This window comes from Aulostomus chinensis, chromosome 10, assembly GCF_037954235.1.
Source record: "Aulostomus chinensis isolate RoL2024-O1b breed Wild chromosome 10, RoL_Achi_v1.0, whole genome shotgun sequence".
Classification (NCBI taxonomy): domain Eukaryota; kingdom Metazoa; phylum Chordata; class Actinopteri; order Syngnathiformes; family Aulostomidae; genus Aulostomus; species Aulostomus chinensis.
The window spans coordinates 2,207,293-2,229,029 of NC_141329.1; the positions used below are offsets into that span (position 1 = coordinate 2,207,293).

At 45.7% G+C, this 21,737-nt stretch overlaps 1 protein-coding gene across 1 annotated transcript; it reads right to left on the reverse strand.

Moving 5' to 3' along the window:
* Positions 1 to 194: 194 nt before the first annotated feature.
* Positions 195 to 21,499, reverse strand: LOC147254050 (mitochondrial intermediate peptidase-like). Its single transcript, XM_086215493.1, has 19 exons — positions 20,892 to 21,499; positions 20,227 to 20,400; positions 19,938 to 20,026; positions 19,747 to 19,833; positions 18,989 to 19,052; positions 18,711 to 18,893; positions 17,831 to 17,987; positions 17,377 to 17,425; positions 16,739 to 16,799; positions 16,558 to 16,610; positions 15,734 to 15,887; positions 15,515 to 15,592; positions 15,126 to 15,333; positions 14,850 to 14,959; positions 14,671 to 14,745; positions 14,026 to 14,142; positions 9,883 to 10,004; positions 9,007 to 9,080; positions 195 to 1,261 (listed from the first exon to the last, which is right to left on the reverse strand). Exons 1-19 carry the CDS (start codon positions 21,036 to 21,038, stop codon positions 1,161 to 1,163), a joined length of 2,103 nt encoding a protein of 700 aa, XP_086071619.1. The 5' UTR covers positions 21,039 to 21,499; the 3' UTR covers positions 195 to 1,160.
* Between the last annotated feature and the right edge of the window lie 238 nt (positions 21,500 to 21,737).

Here is a 21,737-nt window from a genome sequence, read left to right on the forward strand (position 1 = left end):
TATGCAACTTTGTTCAGTTGTTCACCTCCCACAGATAAGAAACCCTTTCAACTGAGCTTTGGAAAACTGGTCGGAGGAAACCAACCAGACGACTTCTGCCCGCGGGCGTTTTTCTTTAGATCGATAATCAGATGTTCCATGCGTCCCTCAGGATTCATTCAATAATGAGCTCATTTAAAAGAGACATGAAATCATACAACTGTCAACTTTCCCTGGGGGCCAAATTTGGGCAAATAACAAAGAGGCATAATCGTTAAACAATAGTAGAAAAATACATTTGAAGATGATGTGAATCTTTATTGTTCTCTTTCAGTATTTATGATCCATCATAAAGGATGACATCATCCTGTAACCCCACACTTTGAACGTTCCTTCTGGTTTGCTTGCAGAAACCGTCTTTTAGGGCTGCAAGATGTAGCCAGAACATTAACACAAAGATATCTGGTATAAATAAGTAGTCATTAGTGTTGTGGATTTCCTGGCTTCAGGGGCAAATGCAAATGTTAGAAGAGCCTCAAGAATCAGAAAATGGCGTTTGTTGTATTCACGGGTGACAGCTTCCTAATCCAGCCAACACATAAGGACGCCGTCATCGAGATCAGTCTTAAAAATCAGAACAGAAAGTGCCAGAATTTCCCATCTCTGACCTCCATGACCGTTACACCCCCCCCCCCGGTCACAGACGAAACAGATGGAGGAGTTATTAATTTGAAGCACAAACAAGCACGACAGGAAGAGCAGATTAAGAATTCTTCCTCACGCTGATTTGAACAGGAAGAAACATTGTTCCTCCAGTGTGTGTGTGGGTGGGGGGGGGCGGGGGTTCAGGAGTCAGCCAATACTGAGTGACCTGAACTTGATTGGTTTGTTAATGAAGAAAAAACAAAAACAGGAATTTGATAGAATTTCATTTTCAAGTGGGACACATACGTACGTACAAACACTCTTCATAAAACGCGACATCGGCATAAATACCATGAATGGTAAAGAAGTCTTCATAAATTAGCAACATGTCATTATTCTTAGCATGTTAGCAGCAGGTTCAGCCTAGCATGTCAAATAAGTCACTGGGACTTTGACACAAATATAAAAAAGATCAATTCGATATCATACGAACGCTTCAGGAGGATGAGGCTGCAGCTGCCGTCAGACATCGTCTCTCAGCTCTCAGAGTCCATGATGAAGGTCTCAAAGTTTGGATTCAGGTCCGACACCAGCGCGTCCACAAAGTCCTCGATGGTGGGACGCCTCTGCAGCATCCCTGACACACAACAACAGAGCAGGAGCCGCGTGAGGCTGCGAGACACATCTGTCTGAGACGGTTCAGATGAGCCACCAACAGGAGGAAACTGATACTGAGAACCTTCACACTGCAGGAAACCTCCCCGATGAACTCGACAAACGCTTTTATTTGAAAGTAGTGTTTAATCTTGTGTATTTTTCACTGACAGGTAAGACTCACACAACAAACAACAAAACTTCACAAAAACTTTGTCAATCCTCACAGGTTGATGCTTCAGAAGAATGAGAGTGACTGTTGGAGGAATACTGAGCATGTGCAGCTCTCTCTCTCTCTCTCTCTCTCTCACAAACACACACACACACACACACACTACCAGGATGCCACAGTGCTCCACGACTCTGGTTGTCATCTGTTTAATGACTTTGTGTGTGTGTGTGTGTGTCTTGAGAGCCTGTATGTCAGGTCATGCGTGGATGGCTTCCTTTGCTCACTTTACAGTTCAGCTCTACGCCCCCTTTGAAGTCAGTTCATTTCCCTTCGTGTCCCTGCCAATGTAAATAGGCACCCCCCCCCCCACCACCACGGGTCACCTCCAACACACACACACACACACACACACACACACACACACACACAAAAGCATGTCTGCACAGGCGCGCTTGAATGGAGACACAAAGAGTTTCACACAGCGAAATGAGTGTATGCACACCAACACGGCACAGTGTGTCTCTTTTTTTCTCTCTCTCTCTCACACTCACACACACGCGGGAGTTGATATCACAGGGGCTGTCATACTGAGACTGGCTCAGCCACTAGAAGGCCTGCAGTGAGCGGAGAGCACCAGAGACGGGATTATCATCTCCTCTTACCCAGCGGTCGCACCCTTCCCCGCGGCTACAAGATGATACCAACACACAGGGGTCCCTGACACGGTGAGGCCCCTGCACGGCTGAGAACAAGGCAGCCACATGAGAGCGATGGGTTCCAGAGCTTCGTGGATTTTCCCGCTCTGCGTCTGACGGCTCCTTTAAAGTGGAGCTCTGAACTCCTCCAGCAGCGATACTCATGAATGCGGCTGGGAGGAGCTTCACCTCCAGCAGTCACAAGCAGGGTTTTTGTGAAAAGCCAAAATGTGCATTGAAACAGATGAGTGTAGCGTGTCTGTAGTGCCGGTGTGCCGACCTTTAACCGGACACCACAGCTTCATGTGATCAGATGTATCAGAGTCAGACAGCAGACCATTAACTGTAAAACGAGGTTTGGTTTCAGCTTCCTTCTGAAAGGAAAACATGATACAAGTGACTTACAAAGCAGATGCAGAAAAGAAAAAAAAAGCAATCTAATATCTTCTGGACCTTCAACAAGGTTACATGACAGAGCCATGAGAGACAGAGAGAGGGAGGGAGGGAGACAAGGAGGACAATGGAGACAGCAGAAGTCCTGAGAGCAGAGGTGTGATCACGAGAGGCGAGTCAGGATCTCACTGGCAGAACCAGGACAGCTGAGGGGAGAGGAGGGTGTCTATCTGGGCCTGGAGTTTGAGGAGGAATGCACCTATAACCTCAAAGTCACAACAAGGCTGTTGTGAGAAGCTGCTCTTCTGTGACGACGTGAAGCTGAGGGAGACTAAACACGCTAATCAGCGCCGAGCTGAGCTGGACGGACGCTCAGACTAGCACACACGTCAACTCTGAGTCCCAAACATGAAATGAGTGACGCTGCAACAACTGTACAAGCAGAAACCGTAGATGACGTGCTGCAGGACCGGCACCCACCAGAGACATCCTCACCTCACTCCAAATATGATTTATAGACTCATTAGAAGCAAATAGCATGTACAGTAGTTACATGGTGGCAGATCACACACACACACACACACACACACACACACACACACACACACACACACACACACATACACACACACACACACACACACACACACACACACAGCCTTGTGAATAACATTTCTAGTGGCCGTAATACTGAAAACTGCATCTCAATCCCTGTAAACACTGTGGTGTCGCTCATCATTCCATTTTGCAAACGTGGACAATATTCTTGGAGGAAAGTAGTCCCAGATCAACAGACGCACTGTGGAGTTCAACTGCAGCGACTTGGCAACTGGGGTGCGAGTCGGCCAGCGTGCTCGACGGTGTTAAGAGTGGGCTGCAGACGGAGGACGAGCCAGAGCCAAACCAAACATAGGCTGTGCTTTGTGTCCATTGTTGGGAGAGCCTCAGGACAGAGGCTTGGCCGTTTGAGTCATCTCGTATTTAAGAGTTTCCATTTCCATTCATACTGGCACTGACACGGCCATTGAGGAGCAAGACTTCTTCCCATTCCAGCACCAACCGATGTGGCTGAGCCAGTTTGGGTGAAACAGCAGGTGTTGGGAGACACGAGACGACTGACAGACTCAAACTAACAGTTCAACTTTCTCAAAAACTTGCTACGTAGCCACACACTGAAGCAATTGGCAGCTGAGTACTTTGCTCAAGAGTACTTCAGGAGTACTTGTAGAGGAAAGCAAGGGTCTTACTCATTCTCTCTCCCAGCCCAAACTTTCCAAGCTGGTGTGGGAACGTGAAAAATCACAGGAGCTCCGACTACAACAGCCTCGTCGTCTGTCATAGTCATTTTCTCTCACAACAGACGGCCCTTGTTGAGACACTGAGACTCCTGGCACTAGAATTACCAGCCCCGTTCTTAAAACCACAAAACCTGAATAAAAATGAACAATAAAAACAGTTAGTGCGTGCACGAGTGTCGCCCACAAACAAACCACAAATGAAAATGCAGTCTTTCCAGTCAACAGTGTTTTACCTCTGATGAGCAAATGCACACACACAGTACGCACAGGATGGCGTGTTTATTTACTTAGGAGGGTGGTGGGAGATGGCTATCCGTGGAATGAAGACCTATGTGGCTGGCTAACAGCTCTGGGCCCTTGATAGCGATCACTCCGGGGACAAAAATCCTCCTGAAATGTTTGAAAACTGCAGCGCCGCCTGCAACTGCAGCTGGAGTGCAGCAGATGCCTGTTAATGCCTGCAGAGTTCTGCCATCACGGAAAAAGGAACCTCTCTGTTATGAGCCCCTAAAGGAACGTACATGATCAGAGTTTAATCATTTATCAATTACAATTTCACGTGTGCACATTCAGAATGAAGATATTGTGATTACCCCACAGCAGCGCATTGTCTAAAAAGCCCAGAAACTGCTAGCGGGCTCTTGTGAAGAATTCTTAGCAAGCACTTTTACTCTGACCTGTGTTCTGCTGCTCCAGCACGAATCAGCACAGTTGGAAACTGTCTTGAAGTGATCAGAGTGCCGAGCAGAAACTGGCTCTCGATGAGAGTTATTGATCATCTGGGCTTGGCTCTGCTCCTCTTCTTTTGTAATTTAATTGGAAGCTTTTACAAGCCCCAAACACCCACGAGCTGCTTGGAGAGGGGCAGAATGTCACGTTTCTACATTTTAAATGCAAACAAACTGCAGCTACAGTGACCTGAGCTCTGGTTTCGGTGCTTCTGTCTAGAAGTTATCTTCAAACTCATCGTGGCCCATCTGTAGGTGTCTGGCTGTGCTCCTAACCATTCGTAACATGTCAAGGTGTGAGAAGCAGTTACCTCTGTCAAAGCTGCAGGCAAACCACGGGCTCGCTGACTCTGTAATTACACCTTTGAAGAACCAGAAAGCAACCGAGACACAGGTGATGACAAACATGGTGCTGGGCGGGTCTCTACTGACTTCAAATAAAAAGGAAAAACCGCAACGTTGTTGGCACTACAAACACTTTCTTTTCACATCAAATGTCCATAAAATAAATGTGGACTCAAATATGAGTAACCTTGGTAGCTGCATAGGTGAGAAGTCTTAAGGGGGGGTCAACATTTGTTCCATGAAGCCAGACACCGGCGCAAAAGTTTTGAACTTCTCTGACTGACCTGCTCTAAGGGCACTGACCTCCAGCCTCAGAGGGGCTGAAGTGGACTAAATTCTCTAACAAACCACAGTGCCAAAGTCCTCAAACAACAACACATCACATCCTGCCTGTCCCATCTGTCAGAGAGGCAGTGGGTCAGCCAGGCCGAGCCCTCCCACCAGCACCGGGTTGACGGTCCCCAGGTTCTCAAACTCCAGTGTCTTTCATCCCCAAGTGCTGCCACTAGCAAACTTCAGTCAGTGTCAGTCGGCCACTGTTCCATTGTTGTTGTCGTACATTCCAGCAGGTTTTCTTTCATCATTTTTGTGTTTGCTCTGCTGCACCAGAGTCGCCCTCCTGGGACAATAAAGATTTATTGGAATGGATTGATTGAGTTAACAGGACTTCCATCGCTCTCTTCTCCAAAGCGGCCGGCTCATCAAATGGCCTTGAGTAAATCCAAACGCTGTGCAGGTCATTTTAAAAGATCATTTCCATCACAAACCCTGTCTGCTCAGAATGGAGGGCGGTGAATTATGTGTTTAACAGCATCATGTCAAGCTGCCCCCCCCACACAGAGCTGTATCTCAGAGTCACAGATGGGATGCGGGACTCTAAAGACCTCCATGCTCTGGAGGTTTTCACTAAGCTATCAACTACTCAGTCAAGCTGCTTCTGCATAAAAGAATGAGCAGGGACACGGCTACCGAACCCAAGTAGATCCTTTTTCTGTGCTCAGTGGTTGGGGCTATGGGAACAGTTGGGCCATGAAAGCCTTCTCTGTGGAGGCAGCCCAGGCTCAGCTCAGCCAGTCGATCACCTTTCACTATCTCAGTCCCTCTCTCCCACTTTTCACTCTCACTTCTTCCCTTCCCGTGTCCCAGTACTGCTGCTGTACTGGATTTAATGCCCAGGTTTATATTTCACTGTTATGTTTCTGGAAAAACAGCCAGTAGCAGACAGAGACCAGACTCTTTATGTGCATGACTCCCTGATTAGCTAGCAGGGTGTGCTCTGGTTCCCTGGGTGCCCCTCTACCACCGCGCTGAAGGGGACAGCGGGGAAACGCCACACACCTCCATTAACAAGGAGCTTTGTTTGAAAGGGTTATGAGGATCTGGATTCTGTGTCCTTCCTCTGGTCTCTTGCTCTCTTCTGACCTCAACATAAAAAAGCCCTTTTTATTCGCCTCAAAAACGTACTTTTCCATTCCCGGGTAGGAATTTAAGACGGTTGCAAGTTGAACTTTTCAACTCAAAAGTGAACAATGGTGAAAAGCTAAATATTTCAGCACATGCACATTTGTGGCTTTCATAATCTTCAGGTAAATTATGCGGACATGTGAATCCATCAAAATAGTGAGGCGGCTGAATGATTCTCATTCTACTTCAGCCTGAGCACTTCTCCAGACACCAAACCACGTCAGACTATCAGGGCCAGATGTGAGGGGGACAAAGGGGACATTTGTTAATTTACATGTTGAGAATTAAGTCCCAACGCTGAGAATTATCCTGGTTCAGACACCAGGACCCTCAGAGCTCCACGGCCTTGGGCTGCCACTGATATTTAGATTCTGTTTATCTTGTTTTAGAGGTCTAATTATTTTAGCCCAATTTTATTCCAATTGCAGCAACTTTTACAGTCTATGACGCTTCATGTGACCCTGATATCAAGGCCCATAATTCCAAGGATCAGATCCGTAGGTGGCTGTAATTTCAGAAGCTCGGCCCGGCTGGATCTGTGAGAGGGACCATCTGATGCAGGAGGGAGGAGGTGACCCTGAGGGGGAGATTTACAGTACACTCCCAAATGTCACCTGATATCACAGCTCCTCTCAGGCTGGCTGCTGTTGTCCTGTCCAGACATGCCACAGGGACTGATGGGACGATGAAGGGGAGAGGAGACCAGAGGACAACACCAAGTCCTTTTCTGATAAAAGATCATTAACTACAATTTCGCTATTATAAAACCAGGGCTGGGAGGCTCTTGATGATTTCCACAAAGGTTTCACAACGAACATCTCGTTGGTCAGACATGATTGAATGCATAACGGCAAAAGGAAACACTTTTCAGCTCCACAAAGTCTGTGTTCAAACCCCAAACTCAATTCAGTTTTCCCACCCTTCTGAATTACGGCGTTACACATGAGCCACTTCATCATTCAGCCATAATCAGGAGGAGGAATCACTGAACTGAATGTGTGTGTGTGGTTGCCTCAGACGTGCTGACTCATTATTAGGACCGACGGTGTTTCTGGGTCAACAAAGCTCCTGTAAACAAAGATAAGAAACCTGGGGAGGCGTGTTCAACTGGTAAATACATGCCATTATTGAGGCTCCAGCTCAGCACAGAGCGAGAAGAGGCCAGACCACGCCCGCAGCAGCTGCACACGTCTGAAACCACGAGGACCCGCAGCTGTTTCTGTCTGATGACAAGTTCAAGCTCACGTCCCCCTCAGGTGATCTTCAATAAACCTCCAACAGGTGGGATTAAAGGACTTTTATAGAGAGCAAGAATCTTTGTCATCTCATCTGATAAACATACCAATTTCCACCAAACTCTACTGAGGCGACATGCTGCTTTCACTTTTTAGACTCCATCTAAATTTGTTTGCTTACGCGGAACAGAAGTACGTGTGGAGGAAGGGTATCTTTGCATATTCAATCTATATTTAATTCTAAAAAAAAAGGTATTTTGTCACAAAGTTAGCCTTTAAACAATAACTGTGCCTTCCTGGGATTTGAAAATTGTCATAGCCCACATTAAAGTAACCGTTCAGGTTACGGTACAGAAAAGAATATTCCCATTATCCAATTCATTCCACAACCATGAACTGTGACCAAGAATTTGGGTGTTTTTATAGACCATTTGTTTTCATCTCCGTGTGAGTGATGACTATTGAAAACACTGAGGATCCAGCTGGCTCGTCAGGCTGTCCCGCATGTCGAAACAAATTTGAAAGCATTACACTAATTATACCCAGACTCTTAAAGTGTCTGTTCTGGAAACTAATGAACTGACACCTTAATTCCTTTCTGAAGGGAGAAAAATTTGGAAATGAACTCTGGAGAATCTAAACCTTCCAAAATATGTTGTTTCAAAATCCATTAAGTCAACCCCGGGGGGACATCGTGAGACATCAGGTCCGCAGACTCCGGAGGGACGACTGAGGCCAGAAGGTTCGTTACCTGACTGACGTAACTCAAATATTCTGACGTGTTCTGCAAATAAAATCGTTTTCTCTTACGGGAGAACTTGGAAACACTTCTCTGGTGATTTGTTAGCGTCTTGCAGCCCCTGACAGCAGCAGCACCTTGATAGTGAGCTCCATATTGTCTACTGCTAGAAATATCATGTTTACCTTTGACCTAGTAGTCACTTTCTGCTGTGTTAATGTAGGTAGTGATAAGTCTGCACTTGTTTGGCGTAAAAATCCTCCGCTGGTTGTTGTGGCCACTGTTCACCCTGACAGTAAGTGGTTCCGTCAGCCCCTTCCACTGCGTACGACAGAATTTATTCCATTAAAATTCTTTTTTTTGTAGTTCTGGGGGATGAGAATAACGCTGTCATTCATGGCGACGTCTAGTGTTAAATGCCTTCAAAGTCTAAATCCTGACTCTGGGCCAGAGGACGTAAACTACAATGTGACTGGTGGAGGCGATAATTACATTAACTAGGACTGTAGTTGAATAGATTAATTTGTGGTCTATTGTTTAACTATGGTCCTTTAGTGTTTTCATGCTTTATGGGAATTTGGTCATGTGATGAGTGTTTGATGTCAGCAGCACACCTGCATGTTCTTTCAATATCCAAGAAAAAAAAAAAAGGGAGGTACCTTCCACCATCAGCATGGGCTCCTTGGCTCCTCCGTGGGCCAGCATCTCTCTGCGATAACGTTCACCCATGTCCCTGACAGAAAGACGGAGATCAGGTTACAGACACCTGCGCTGTCTCCTGTCAGCTCCTTGTCAACCACTGGGCCTGGTCTGCTAAGCCTTCTGTCCACAGCAGACAGGTGAGAGTCTGACAAGTGCAGGTGGAACTCAAACAATCTCATTGGGACAGAGAGGAGAGGAAGCGGCAGAGACACTGAATGAAAAGAGGATTAGAGAGGCGAGGGAAATCACTGCAGGGCTCCGGAGGACGACGACACGGCAGAGGCTTTGTTTTCCTAAACAATGCTTTTGTCCAGGGGCCAACGTTTGGAGGGGGGGGGGGGTGTGTGTGTGTCTGGTACTGTGAATGCTTGGTGAGTTACAGCAGACACCTGCCAAGCCGGCGTGAGTTTCATATTAATGTCATGTTCAATGTCAGACACTTTAACAGTATCCAGGGAAGGCGTCCTGTCAGCAAGCGTTTGGCTGATCGCTCCAAACACAGAGCAGGTTTCTGCTCCACTTTTTAATCGTTTGTATAAATCTCTCACCACTGCAGGGGCACATGGAGAACTTCACCACGATGGATGAAAGCAAAAAACGCTCAAAAAGAAGACGTAATGGTCCTTGATCCAAGCTCTGCTGTTCACCAGTATTTGAATAATCCTGCTAGCTGACACGTGTGGAAACATAACCTGCTAAAGTGTGTTTCCATAATTCAAAATGAACAATTTATCTAATTAATCTACAAAATTAAAACTGGTAATTCCAGGTAACTAGCAGCGAAGTCACTTGTCTGCCTTGAGTTCCTTGTTTATTGGCTTGAGTTTCCTCACCTGTTTAAAGGATCCTGAACGAAGCACTGCTTCCACACCATGGAGGCCACAGCCCTGGACATGAGGTAGGAGTAGTATTTGGCCCCATAGCCAATCAGATGGCTGAACCTCAGCTGCCACGCCTGCAGAGGCAATCAGATCAGAATCCAGGACATTAGCAGTTTGACCCGAGTGAGAAGACGAGGCAGCGTGAAGATGGGACAGAGCCACTCTCTGTGTTTCCATGACAGCACAAATCAGACTCTGAATTTAGTGAAATCACATTAAAAACACCAGTGTGCTCAGATGAAATGTGTGTGTGTGTGTGTGTGTGTGTGTTTGCTGACACAGGAAAATCTCAGCTTTAAAAGTTTTAATGTTTCAATTGTTTCATCTTGTAAAACTTTGTTTAGAGAAGTTGTTCTGCGGCTTCGGTTGCCACTCGAGGACGACTGAGCAACAACAGCTTCATCTCCGCACTGAAGGTGACAGAACAAAGAGCTGCACTGCTAACGCGGCGGCCGTGAGAGAGCGTAGAACCACTCCCTGCTTTGATGTCATTACATATCAAACAAACCGCTTTAACAAAACATAAATTCACAACCTGTCAGCTCCTCCTGTTGAGGACAAAACACGGAAATTCCTAAATGGTAGAAAGCCCCCATCTCTGGTCTTTTCTGGCTGCGGTTGCCTGAGGGGGCCCCTCTCCATATCTATAAAGACGAGCTCTTTTATGATCTCTGTAAATGGGGACTCTGGGGGAATTCATCTGGCAAACACTCAAACATTCAGCCAGTTAGCAAAAGCAGCAGCTGCCGTAGTTAACAAAACTATAACAGACAGCAGCCGGCTCATGCCGCCACCCCCCCCACTCCCAGAAAAACTTTAATCTCAAAAGTGTTAATGATTTATAGTCCCACTCCAAGTTGAATTATTGTCTGGATTAACAGACTTTACTCACAGGACATGTACTGTGTGAACGTGTCACCGTCGGGACTGAAGCACCTTCACGCTCCCCTCCAGGAACTGTTGACACCACCGCCGCCACTGCTCAGCAACGTCAGCACACACTTGAATTTGCTGCTAAACGCTCCAGTATTTTCACCAGCTATCGAGGGATTTATCACCTCTTTTGCCTTTCTCGCTGAGAACACCACCGCTGACAGCCACAAGAGTGGAGCAACTCAGTTAAGAATAACAAACTCATAAATTAAGACTGTAAAATGCTTCCCGGAGATGAAGGGAATGTCAAAGTCAGCTTCATGACTGTAACTAACAGCTCCGTCTTGTAATAAGATCCAATGTACAACTAGAAAGCACTCAGAGAGCGCCAACATCCACCAAGGCAAAGTTTCGGCCCCAGTGGAAGTGCAGGCCGGGGCCCTAATTAAAGCAGCGACCGGCCCTCGTGCACATCGACTGGTGCGGCTGCTCTGCCCAGCGAGGGGGAAGTGAAACATGATCATATTTAACCTCTTCATGAAGGAGGAGACCAACGTTGCACCGAGGACTGCTATGACTCCAGCTTAACTGAGCTGGTAGACATCTTCAGAGTGGGACTCTCCAAAAAAAAACAACAAAAAAACAAAACCCTGAAGTTTGGAAAAGATCTGCCCACGTGGAGTCCAGTTACTACAGTTTAGTGGTAAATGACAAAATGTCAAAACAGGCAGCCTGGCCATGGCAACATCGATAAATGGAAACTCAGGCTTCGCAGTAACCCACGACCGCATTCATAAGGTTTATTTCTGCATGTGGTCGAGCCACGGGGAGGAGGACATGACTAATACACCCAAAATTTAATGGATTCTTCCTCGGCTCGTTTCATTCTACACCCTCCTGCATGTTTAGTGAAAATCAACCTCGCAGTTGCTGTGCCATCCTGCTGCTGAACAACAAAAAAAGAAGTTGAGAGCAGACATGGCTCTAATTTCACAGGAGGTTTTAGTTCACTCAGAAAGTCACTGCAACACAAAAATCGATATAGGAGCACGTCTACTTCGCTACTGAAGCTCTTTTCGGTCCTTGTACCGAAACAAAAACTAAATTAAGATCATGCAAAGTCAATAAATCTGAAAACAGCACCATTAAAAGAAAACCTGCTCAAAACACTTTGGAAAAAAGGTCTTTTAAATCACATTTTATGATCACTCCTTACGTGTTTCCCATTTAGTGCATCTAGCTGTCATGAAAATGGTTAACAGACTGAAACGGAGGCTACTTCATGGTGGGCGTCTGGTTTTGTTTCGAGTGATCCAGTGGTCTTAAAGAGGCTTAAGCTCCAAAGTGTCGATTTGACAAGACTCTTCTGGGCCCTAGTGACTTTAACAAGAGGAAAAATAAGTCTTCTGAGAGGGGTTATGGCTCAGAAAACCACTGGCAGACTGAAGCTAACGCCGTGTGCTTTGTCAGCTGACTGCAGCAGCGATGCAGACTGTTTTAGCGGTTTGGAGTTTAGATCAGATGAAAGGAACACATGCTAAAAAGAGAGTAAATATGAAATGTGTATGAGTTGAACTAAAAGGTTTTTAAGCCCCTGGGAGCCAGCTGTCAAAAACTCTGATTTCATTGTTTCGTTTATGCGACTTTTAAAGAATTCTGTTTTTTGTTTTGTTTTTTTTTGTTTTAAAGAGAAAATTAGGCTGCAGCAGCTGTTGAAAAACTGCCGGGAATGCTGTGCGAAGCTTAAATACTCATCACAACACACCACAAGAATGATTTTCAGACTGCTTCCAGTTGTCGTGCCTCAACATCAGATGATTAATGTTGACGTGTGTGAGAGAGAGCAGCAGGGTCACGTCGGCCCTAAATCCTTCTGATCTGGGCACACAAAAGGTGACAAAGCCAGCAGAGGCAGTTACTCAGTTGCTCTTCTACACGGCACAATTTTTCTCCTTCCAAGCTCGACTTGTGGTTCATTTTACGGGGGGGGGTTATAGATTAAATATGCTTGTGCGTCAATCATAGTCGCTACACATAAAAAAAGAGGACCGAATATTTGTTCCGACAGCATTCAAGCAAAGAAACGCAGATTGAAAGTATACATCAACACAGCCAGAGGAACATCTTGCTCCCTGCCGTGTCTTCCCAAATATTATCTTCAGCTCAAGGGTGACCATGTGGTCTGTGTTACTCACAGCTGATCCTCTCTCTTCTCACACAGCAGGAACTGATAGACCAACTCTGTAAACTATACACATGTCAGCATCACCCTAATGTTTATAATCTGTGGCTCTCCATAACCTATTAGCCACTCAAGCCTTCACTTTACCGTGGAAACTTTTCCTGCACGCCGTTTTCATGAGGACAGACAGGGAAAGATTCAGAGTTTAAGTAGAATCTGTCACTGAAGGATCCAAACAAATCTGTTTTCACTTTCTTTGAGCCAATGATGATCTAATCCTTGAAAAACGGAAACCGCAATCATCCTCAGTTTCTGAGGAGTTCAAATAGGGAAAATGATCCTGCTGCGGTCGGTTGTGCACACGGACGGGAGGTGTCTGTTAGAGCTTTCAGCGCACTTTGAGGAGTTGAAGAGAAAAGCCTGGGACATTGGGAAACTGTAGAACATAAACCACAGTATCAGGAGAGGGAGCAACAAAGCGAGGCACAGGCAGAAGAGTGGGAGGAGAAACGCTGGCAGGGACACTCAAATTTGGGCGAAGATACAGCGGTTCTGTAATCTCTATTCCTGATGGAACCCCATGTAATTATAGCCCAAAGTAAATGCTCGACGAAGGCCATTCCTGTGTAAATTATGACTGTGTTTTTGATTCCCCTCTCCCTTCTGGACTCATCCCATTGCCTACAGCTGCAAAAATGGGGGAAGAGTGAGCTTTTTTTATTAAAAGACCAGGAGGAAGAGTTTAAAATATTTTCCCCAGGGAGCGCTCATTCAAAGTATAACTCTGCTTTTTGCAGGGCTTCAAAAAAACGGCTTTAATCCCTAAAAATCTGTGGCTAGTAAAAGATATAAAAGGAGAGAGACAGCAAGGAATCAAAGAGTGAATTGGGGGAGCTACAGGCGGAAGGGTTTTGTGCTGCACAACAGTTTTCATGCAATTACGCATAACGGCTTCCCTTAACTTTGAAGGCCGTCATCCATCTACAGATAGAAAATTCCAAAACTGTCTAATCGGAGGTAAACAGCAGCTGGAGATGTACCGTGTTGGGCGTATAAGGCAAGCCGTAGAATTTCTGCTGCATGTCCTTCAGGATGTCGGTGGTGGAGCGGTTCTGGGGTTTTCCGTGGTAGATCTGGTCCAGGACAGCATAGAAGATCTGCCCAGGAACAATAAAAACAACAACTATATCAGTCCCGTGCATACGTGCTTCACACTGGAAAGGGAGAAAGACTGTCTAGACATGTTGGTGTACTACAGTGCAGTGGTGGAGTAGCAGTGCACACGCGGCACGTACACTAACTGCTGCTGACAACCCCACGATACAATTAGTCCGACTTTGAAGATGGCGGCAGCAGCCGTCAGTGATGGGACGATATAATGATGATTGCTGCTGGAAATTTAGATTTGCTGCTCAGGTTTGAGTAAACTTTAGATTGTCTACTGAGGACTCGTGGATGAGGGAGTGGTAGTTTACCCACAATATCATTATCATCATTAAAATCTTGGTTCTCGAGTTTTCTGTCACAACATTGTGGCATCTTGAAACCAGAGATAACGGATGTTCCTGCTGATAAGATGATCACTAGCTGGCGGCCAGCTGAGTCTGAAAAGCATTCTGCGGTTGTGTTTTTTGTGAAAACAATGTATACTTCCACATGTAGGAGCAAGTTCTGTGTTGAGATACCTGCAGCTGGATGTCTGCAGCTCCGCACACCTTCTTGGACTCACACAGGCGAGCCACCATACTCTCAGGGAGAGGCTGGAAATAAAACCAGACCAATGTTCTTATCTGTGAGGCAAGACAACATCTGACATGTGTTTTTAGTACCAATCTGTCTGGATGTTGGTCTTTGTTTATAGTACCTGTCCTGTTTCGTAATGGCGTGCGAACTGGCTGATGACTCGATAGTCGGAGGCAAAGTATTCCATGAGGATGGAGGGAACTTCAGCAAAGTCAGTCGCACACCTGGTTCCTTAAAGAGAGACATCAGGTGACAGATGACCAGAGATCGTAACCTGCATTCGTATTTAAATTCAAACTGGAGATGCTGAATCTCTCGCACGACAGTTTCTGTGCTCATCTTCTCAGGCGGTTCTGTGAGACTAACTGTGCACTGCTCGTGCTGATGGACACGTCACCTGTAACGTGCTGGTAGCGAGTGCGTCCCAGCATGGAATGCATGGCGTGACCCATCTCATGGAAGAGGTTCTCCATCATCCCTGGACTGAGCAGCGTGGGGGCACTTCTGGTTGGGTGGGGCAGGCTCAGCATCAGCACCACAACAGGGAGCTGATACTGATCCGTTTTCTGGCACCAGCGGCCGCCGCGGATGGTGAAGTGGCAGTCCTGAGGGAGAGAGAGGAGGCGGTGAGGCCAGTGACATCACAAGTGAATGCTACGAACGGCAGCCGTGCCCTTTCTTATCAAGTCTCAAACACTGAGTATCATATGACAATACAATGATCAATGGCAGAAGCCTTCACGTCTCTAAAACGGGAAGAAAAAGAAACATGATGTGTCTGCACACCTGATGAGGTTTGTCTGGCCTCTGGAAAAAGTCACAGTAAATGTATCCTAGTAATCCCTCCGTTTCATGCACCACAGCCTGAAAACACGCCGACAAAATACACAAAGTTATTCTGTAAAACTTTGACTGATCTGCTGCACACAGATAACGGTCAGGAGAAAATGTAAATGTAACAGCGTGAGGCACGAGCACCTCCTCAACACATGACAGTGTTTGTACCAGTTTGCGGACATCGTTGCTCCAGACCTCTCCGGCGCTGGGGTGTTCTGACATGAGGGAGACGCCGTAGAGCCGAGAGAAGAGGTTGTTCAGGCCCTCCATACAAGATCCCAGAGAGAAGTAGGGACTGTACAGGCTGGGCTCGATGTTGTACCTGTGTGACCAAAACAGAGCAGAAAGGTCTTCCATCTGGTCGAGGACTCAGGAGAGAATCAAAAACACAACTACATTAAACTCTGTGTCTTGAGTGCTGATCCAGTAAACATGCAGGCGATTCAAGAGCAAAGATCAAGAATGACGCCGTGCTGGCAATGTTTCAAACTCCTAATGCAGAAAAATATGGAGGTCAAAGGGATTTTACAGCAGCAAACTGCTCTTGAACTGGAGGAAATTCTGGACCCAAAAGCTCCAACTCCAAACAGGAGACACCTACCCTACCAGTCAGCAGGGGTCACCAAGAGCAGCAACCGCTCCTCCTGTGGTCGACCACAAAAACAAAACACAACCAAGGCCTGTCACTCCTCCAAGCCCCCCTCAACCCATCCAGGCCGACCAACACCATAAACCCTAAACAAAATCTCTTAAAACGACGATTACACAGTCAAATTAAAATAAAACAATAAAAATGTCGAATGAAATAAAAGTTTTCATCAGGAAAGAAAGAAAGGAAGGACGACTCGACAAAAAACAAAACAAAAAACACCTGTTAAGGGCACAATATGATCTTGCAGGAATACGGAGTCACAAAAGTCTAAAACCATGACAAAGATCCAGATCAAGGCCAGGTTCTCAAGTAAGGGCTGATAAATATGAGAACACCTCACCTTTCAGCACGCAGGACACCACTGAGGAAGGGGTGATCCCACGGCATCAGCTCCTGCGTGACAACACAAGTCATCAAAAAAAAAAATCCCCTCAAAAAAACAACATCAGACAGAACATCTGCACCAACAAATCCTGTTTATGTACAATCCCTGAATATGAGGATGATAAAATGTCACTCACAGAATTACGAGGGTTGAGTTTTTTCTTCATGCTTCTCATCATCTTGAAGTCTTTTGCTGTTCTGTGACACAAAAACACATCGGTGGCTCAGAGACTGTCGGCCTGAATGACAGTCTTTGTCCTGTAGGGTCAAATGGAGCCCTTTTTTGGGGGGGGGGGGGGGGGGGGGGCAGTTTTTCTCCATTTCCAGGGGTCCTACTTGAACAAAGTCCTCCGTGTCGGAGGAGCAACTTTGATCAGCCTACACACGAGACCTCAGGGATTTTAAAACTGTTGTTTTTGAGTTTCCCTGCACTCTGTCGTCACGGCAGCCGGGGGAACTTTTATTATTGGCTGTGATAAACCAAAGTGCTGTACTAAGTGCCGCACAGTGGGAGCGTCAGTCTGCTCCATCATGCAAAACCCAAACAGATACAAGTTTCACCAAATTCTCAGAGAAGTGAGCAGGTTGATGAGGTTTAAAAAAATAAAATAAAAAAAATAGGGGGTGAATGTAGAAAAGCTCATCATGATACTTCATTCTATGTCCCTAAATATTGCATGTTTATACTTTTGTTGACTGACTGTTTGCTCCGTGGGTGCAAGAAGTCCTTCTAAAGTCAAAATCAGACCTGAAGACTTGTCAGAGGCGACTGTACCTGTCTGACAGCTTGTCTGTTAGTAGCTGGAGGAAGTTCATCACCGTCTCTGCAAAGGCAACAAAAATAAAGTTACAGCACATCAAACAATCTGGATCTGGAGTTTGTGTCTGCTTGTACAAACAATTACCAGAGGGAAATGAATCCCAGTGACAGACACTTTTTACCCACATGATCTCCAAGGACATTCTGATCATTTTAAACTCAGGTCCTAACTTCAGGGGGTCTGAAAGTGTGAGATGATGGGTTTTATTTCTGGATGCCTACAAACAGTTCTTGATATTTGACCTCTACTATTTAGCCACGCGAGCCTGTAATTCCTGTTATACTAACTCTGGGTAATCAACTCAATTTAATTAAATTAATATTAGTTTCTTACTCTTGGAAATTTGGAATACCGGTTAAATGCCCAAAACCTACGCTGTCTCCTCCTGTATCTTTGACCATAACTCACCTGGTGTTTTGGCCATCGTTCCTTTCAGGGCTCTGTGTCCGTACGATTCATATCCCACCAGCGTGGCCAGTTTGTATCGACATGTCAGCAGCTCCTCCAGACACTCCATCAGGTCTGCGTTGGGATGAAGGTAAATCCTGTAGGCTATTTCCCGCACCTACAAGGCGAGAGGCATTTACCAACAAGGCTGTCAACATCTTGAAATCAACAGATCCTCGGTTGTGAGAGCAGCTGTGGGATCTCAGCTCATCCGTCGGCAGTAACTTGGGCCACCAGTTACCGCCACTGTCAAGCTGGTGTGTTGGCACGCATGGATGGAAAGTCGTCTGTTCTTTTACATAAAAGTGGCAGACTTTTACAAGGAAACATGACAAAAGGAGTGAACTCATAGCAGTGAGATAACAATTAGTGACACAAGGGTGCCGAAGCCTTGTTCATCATTCATGAACACTCTGACTGCCCGAGCAGAGACACATTCACTCCTGAAGTAACACAGTGGGTTTTACCTGGAAAGGTAACAGAACAACATCAATATCGGCTGATTAGTAGACACATTAGTCAACTGTAACAGATCACTAAGCATTAACTGATGCGTTATCATTCTGAAGTGTGAGAACTTTGACACAACTCTACTTTTAAGTCCAATGGAACGGCAAATCTGGTGAGGACACGTTGGTGCTGGTATTCCCATCCCTGAACCTTCCCATTAGAATCCTCTCAGCTGCATTTCCAACATTATGGAGAGAATTTCATCGATGACGTTGAGAGGAAAGCCTCCTGGTGGATTCCAACCTGCAGGTTCTATGAGTGGTTATGAGGCAAAGGCGCCACCTGTTGGGCAACAGCAGAAATGCTTCAGTGGTGCACACACACTAATTACCAGATCATCCGGAGAGTCTGCGTGTAACCCTCCAACCTGGATGAAGCTTCCTTCCTTTGCAAAATGTAGATGCAGATGTTCAGGAATGGCAGACCTCGCGATTTTGTTTCCCAAGTGAGATCCCACCAGAAACTCATTGCTCAGATCCAGGAGCTTCACATGCAGAGCGACGGCTTCTTTCCTCTGCAGAGAAAATCACACACGTATCCATGTGTTGTCTGTTGATGCTGATAATTCAGAGTCTGCAGCGAAGGGAGACACAGCAACAACCGTCTCACCAGTCTGGCGTCCAGATGAATCCCGCTGATTTCAAAGTCAAACATGAACAACTCCGCCACTCTCCTAGAGAGACACTACGTTAACATTTAAACTCACAACTACTGGTCACACAAAAATAAATACAGGGTTCAGACAAAGTTTTACCAAAACAGTTCCAGGACTTTTCCACATTAGCGGGGAAACATTTCAGGACCAAATATTCACTGAAACATTTCTTATACATAAAATAAAAATAAAGAGAAATCAAATTACCAGCATTCATTAAACTGAAATTAAAGGTAAGCTCCGTAGTTTAGCACAACACAAACCCAAATCAGTTAAATTAACATTAACGGAGATTTTTCTCAATTGGTCTTAACTGAACACACGCATCTAAATGCAGGTATTTGTCAAGAAAATTTTCAGAACCTTTCCAAAACTTTCCGGCCAAGCCTGAAAATAGTTATTTTTTTAATTCCATAACTTCTCAAGGTTTGTGATGAATGTATGAAGCCTGTACGTACTGATATTATCATCTAAACCACCATCTCAACCCCGACAAACGGGGAGGAACCTAAAGGGTAAATCTGAGCGAAGCCGCGCTCACAGAATAGTGGGAGTGAAAATGATGAGGGTGATGTGACAGCCACAGTGGAGGAGGTTAAGAGGACACCGCCAGCACTGAGACACTCACTTTCCTGTCAGTGCAAGCAAACGCCTGACTGCAAGCGAGCCTCAGCCTAAAGAGGAATGTGAATGAAGAGCAGGGTAAACGTACCTGGAATCAGGGTCCAGCTGAGCCACTACTTCCGGGCTGTCCAGCAAATTCTTCAGGCTCTTGCAGAGTTCAACGTTAGTGTTCAGCCTGGAAGATTCAGCCAGCCTCAGCAACAATGTGGCTACGAGGTCACTGATGACGACACACTAAATAAACATGCATCGATGACATCCGCACTAACAGACACGTACTTCTCAACGACGGTGCCGATCTCGATGCAGGTTTTCTCTGCAGCCTCCCGGAATGCTGGATCTGGATGTGCCACTTTCACAAAATCTGCCTGGAAACAGGACAATGACTCAGGAGATAGATTACAGTAAATCAGCTGCGTTTACGGAGTATTACACAGCCCAAACATTCGTAATGTGGTTTTCGGAAATGGGTTTCATCACGTTCTCACGACCTGTTACAGCTGAGAGACAGAGCTTCCTTGTCCGACTATCAAGTTACTACGTGAATACTGCTTTCTGGTGGACTCACCAGATCAGCAACTTTACACAGACCGTCTGAGAGCTGGTCAAAAGCTGTGACCGTCTCCACCCCCGGAGGACAGGAGCAGGCTTTCTCCACCAGGACCTCCGTGTCCTTCAGAGCCGTTTTAGAGGCAACCTGGAACCCTGCAGGACAGCTCAGCTCCGGCACGCCAAACAAGCCCTGCAACCCAAGCAGGCTCGTTTCATCACTTCAGAAGGTGTTCAGCGCGTCATGGTTACAACATGATTGATGAAAATCAGAATTCCCTGAAAGAGTTTCCTCAGTCAGTCTTAACCAAATCCAAAAATACTAAATATGCAATTATTCATGAACCAAATTTAAAGAAAAAAATAAAAGTCCTTTTCTTACATTTTCTGGCTTTATTTTTCCAAACGTGTTCAGTTCTAGAAGATAATATTTTGAATTAAAATGACAGTTCCAGGTCGTTCATGACGGAATGAAGCCTGTAATTCATTTTACTTTAATCCAGCACCCCGCGCCCAGCCTACATTGTAGAAGATTTAAGTTAAGTGGACTCGTTTTTTGTCCCCAAAGTGACACCATTTGTCTGTCATCAGAGGGAAAACCTACCTGGAATGACAACCATAACTTGATACACAGTCCATTATTAGGAATTGATAAGATAGAAGACATTTAAAACAAATACACACCACGTTTTTCTCAAACAGCTCCGGTCTCTTGTACGGTTTGGCGTTGAAGGCGGCGCCAACGGGCGACCATGTAGTGACATTTCTCCCAAAATGCGACCACAACCCTTGTTGCTTTACGTAATACAGCAACCTTCTGCACGCAGACATTTTAAATCTGGAGTTTGTCTTGTTAGCAGTGTCCACCGAGAATTGCGCTAACAGAGGACATGCTAAAGTATCAGCTTCGTACCGAGAGTAACTGCAAAAACACGGACAAATACGAGCAACCCACGGGAGGTGGAACAGCTGCAATGTGCTGTAAAACTCTCTCTCCTGAAGGGTTTAAAACTGTCAGGTGACACAAAATTGAGTGACTATCACTCCACTAACTCACATGTTAGCTTACTGCTAGTAGCAAGTCCAACTGACTGTTGCATCTCGTACTTTCGTGAAAAATATATTGGCAATAAATGCGTGTTCAGGAGAGTTACGGTCAACGCCGACAAAGACTGGTGAGGTTATCTACGGCTCCTGGGACGAAGCCGCATGTCCACAATATTCCGAACGATTTATTTAACAAATACGCAGTAAAGTCTGTCGAAAGTGCGGCGAGACAGCCATGACGATCCCGGTAGACGTCATTCAAAAGCGACACCTCTTCACAATAAAGGCAAGTAAGAATTTTATAAAAACTGAAATGTCACTTGAAAAAATGTATAGAGACACAAGGAAGAGTAACACATTTTCCTATTAATATTGTGTCCTTATAAAGTCTAAAAATGAAAGTACTCGTAGAATATTCTGGAAAGAAGAGGCATTCCTTTGTTTCTGAATGAATGTTTCCATCACTCTTGACAGGAAGCTCAA

Excerpts from the sequence above, each read along its gene's own strand:
- LOC147254050 (XM_086215493.1), bottom strand. The coding sequence starts at position 21,038 with ATGTCTGCGTGCAGAAGGTTGCTGTATTACGTAAAGCAACAAGGGTTG. Across the intron at positions 17,988-18,710 it reads CAGACTCTCCGGATGATCTG|GTGCGGGAAATAGCCTACAG; the intron begins GTAATTAGTGTG and ends CTCGCCTTGTAG. Across the intron at positions 14,960-15,125 it reads TCGCTACCAGCACGTTACAG|GAACCAGGTGTGCGACTGAC; the intron begins GTGACGTGTCCA and ends TCTCTCTTTAAG.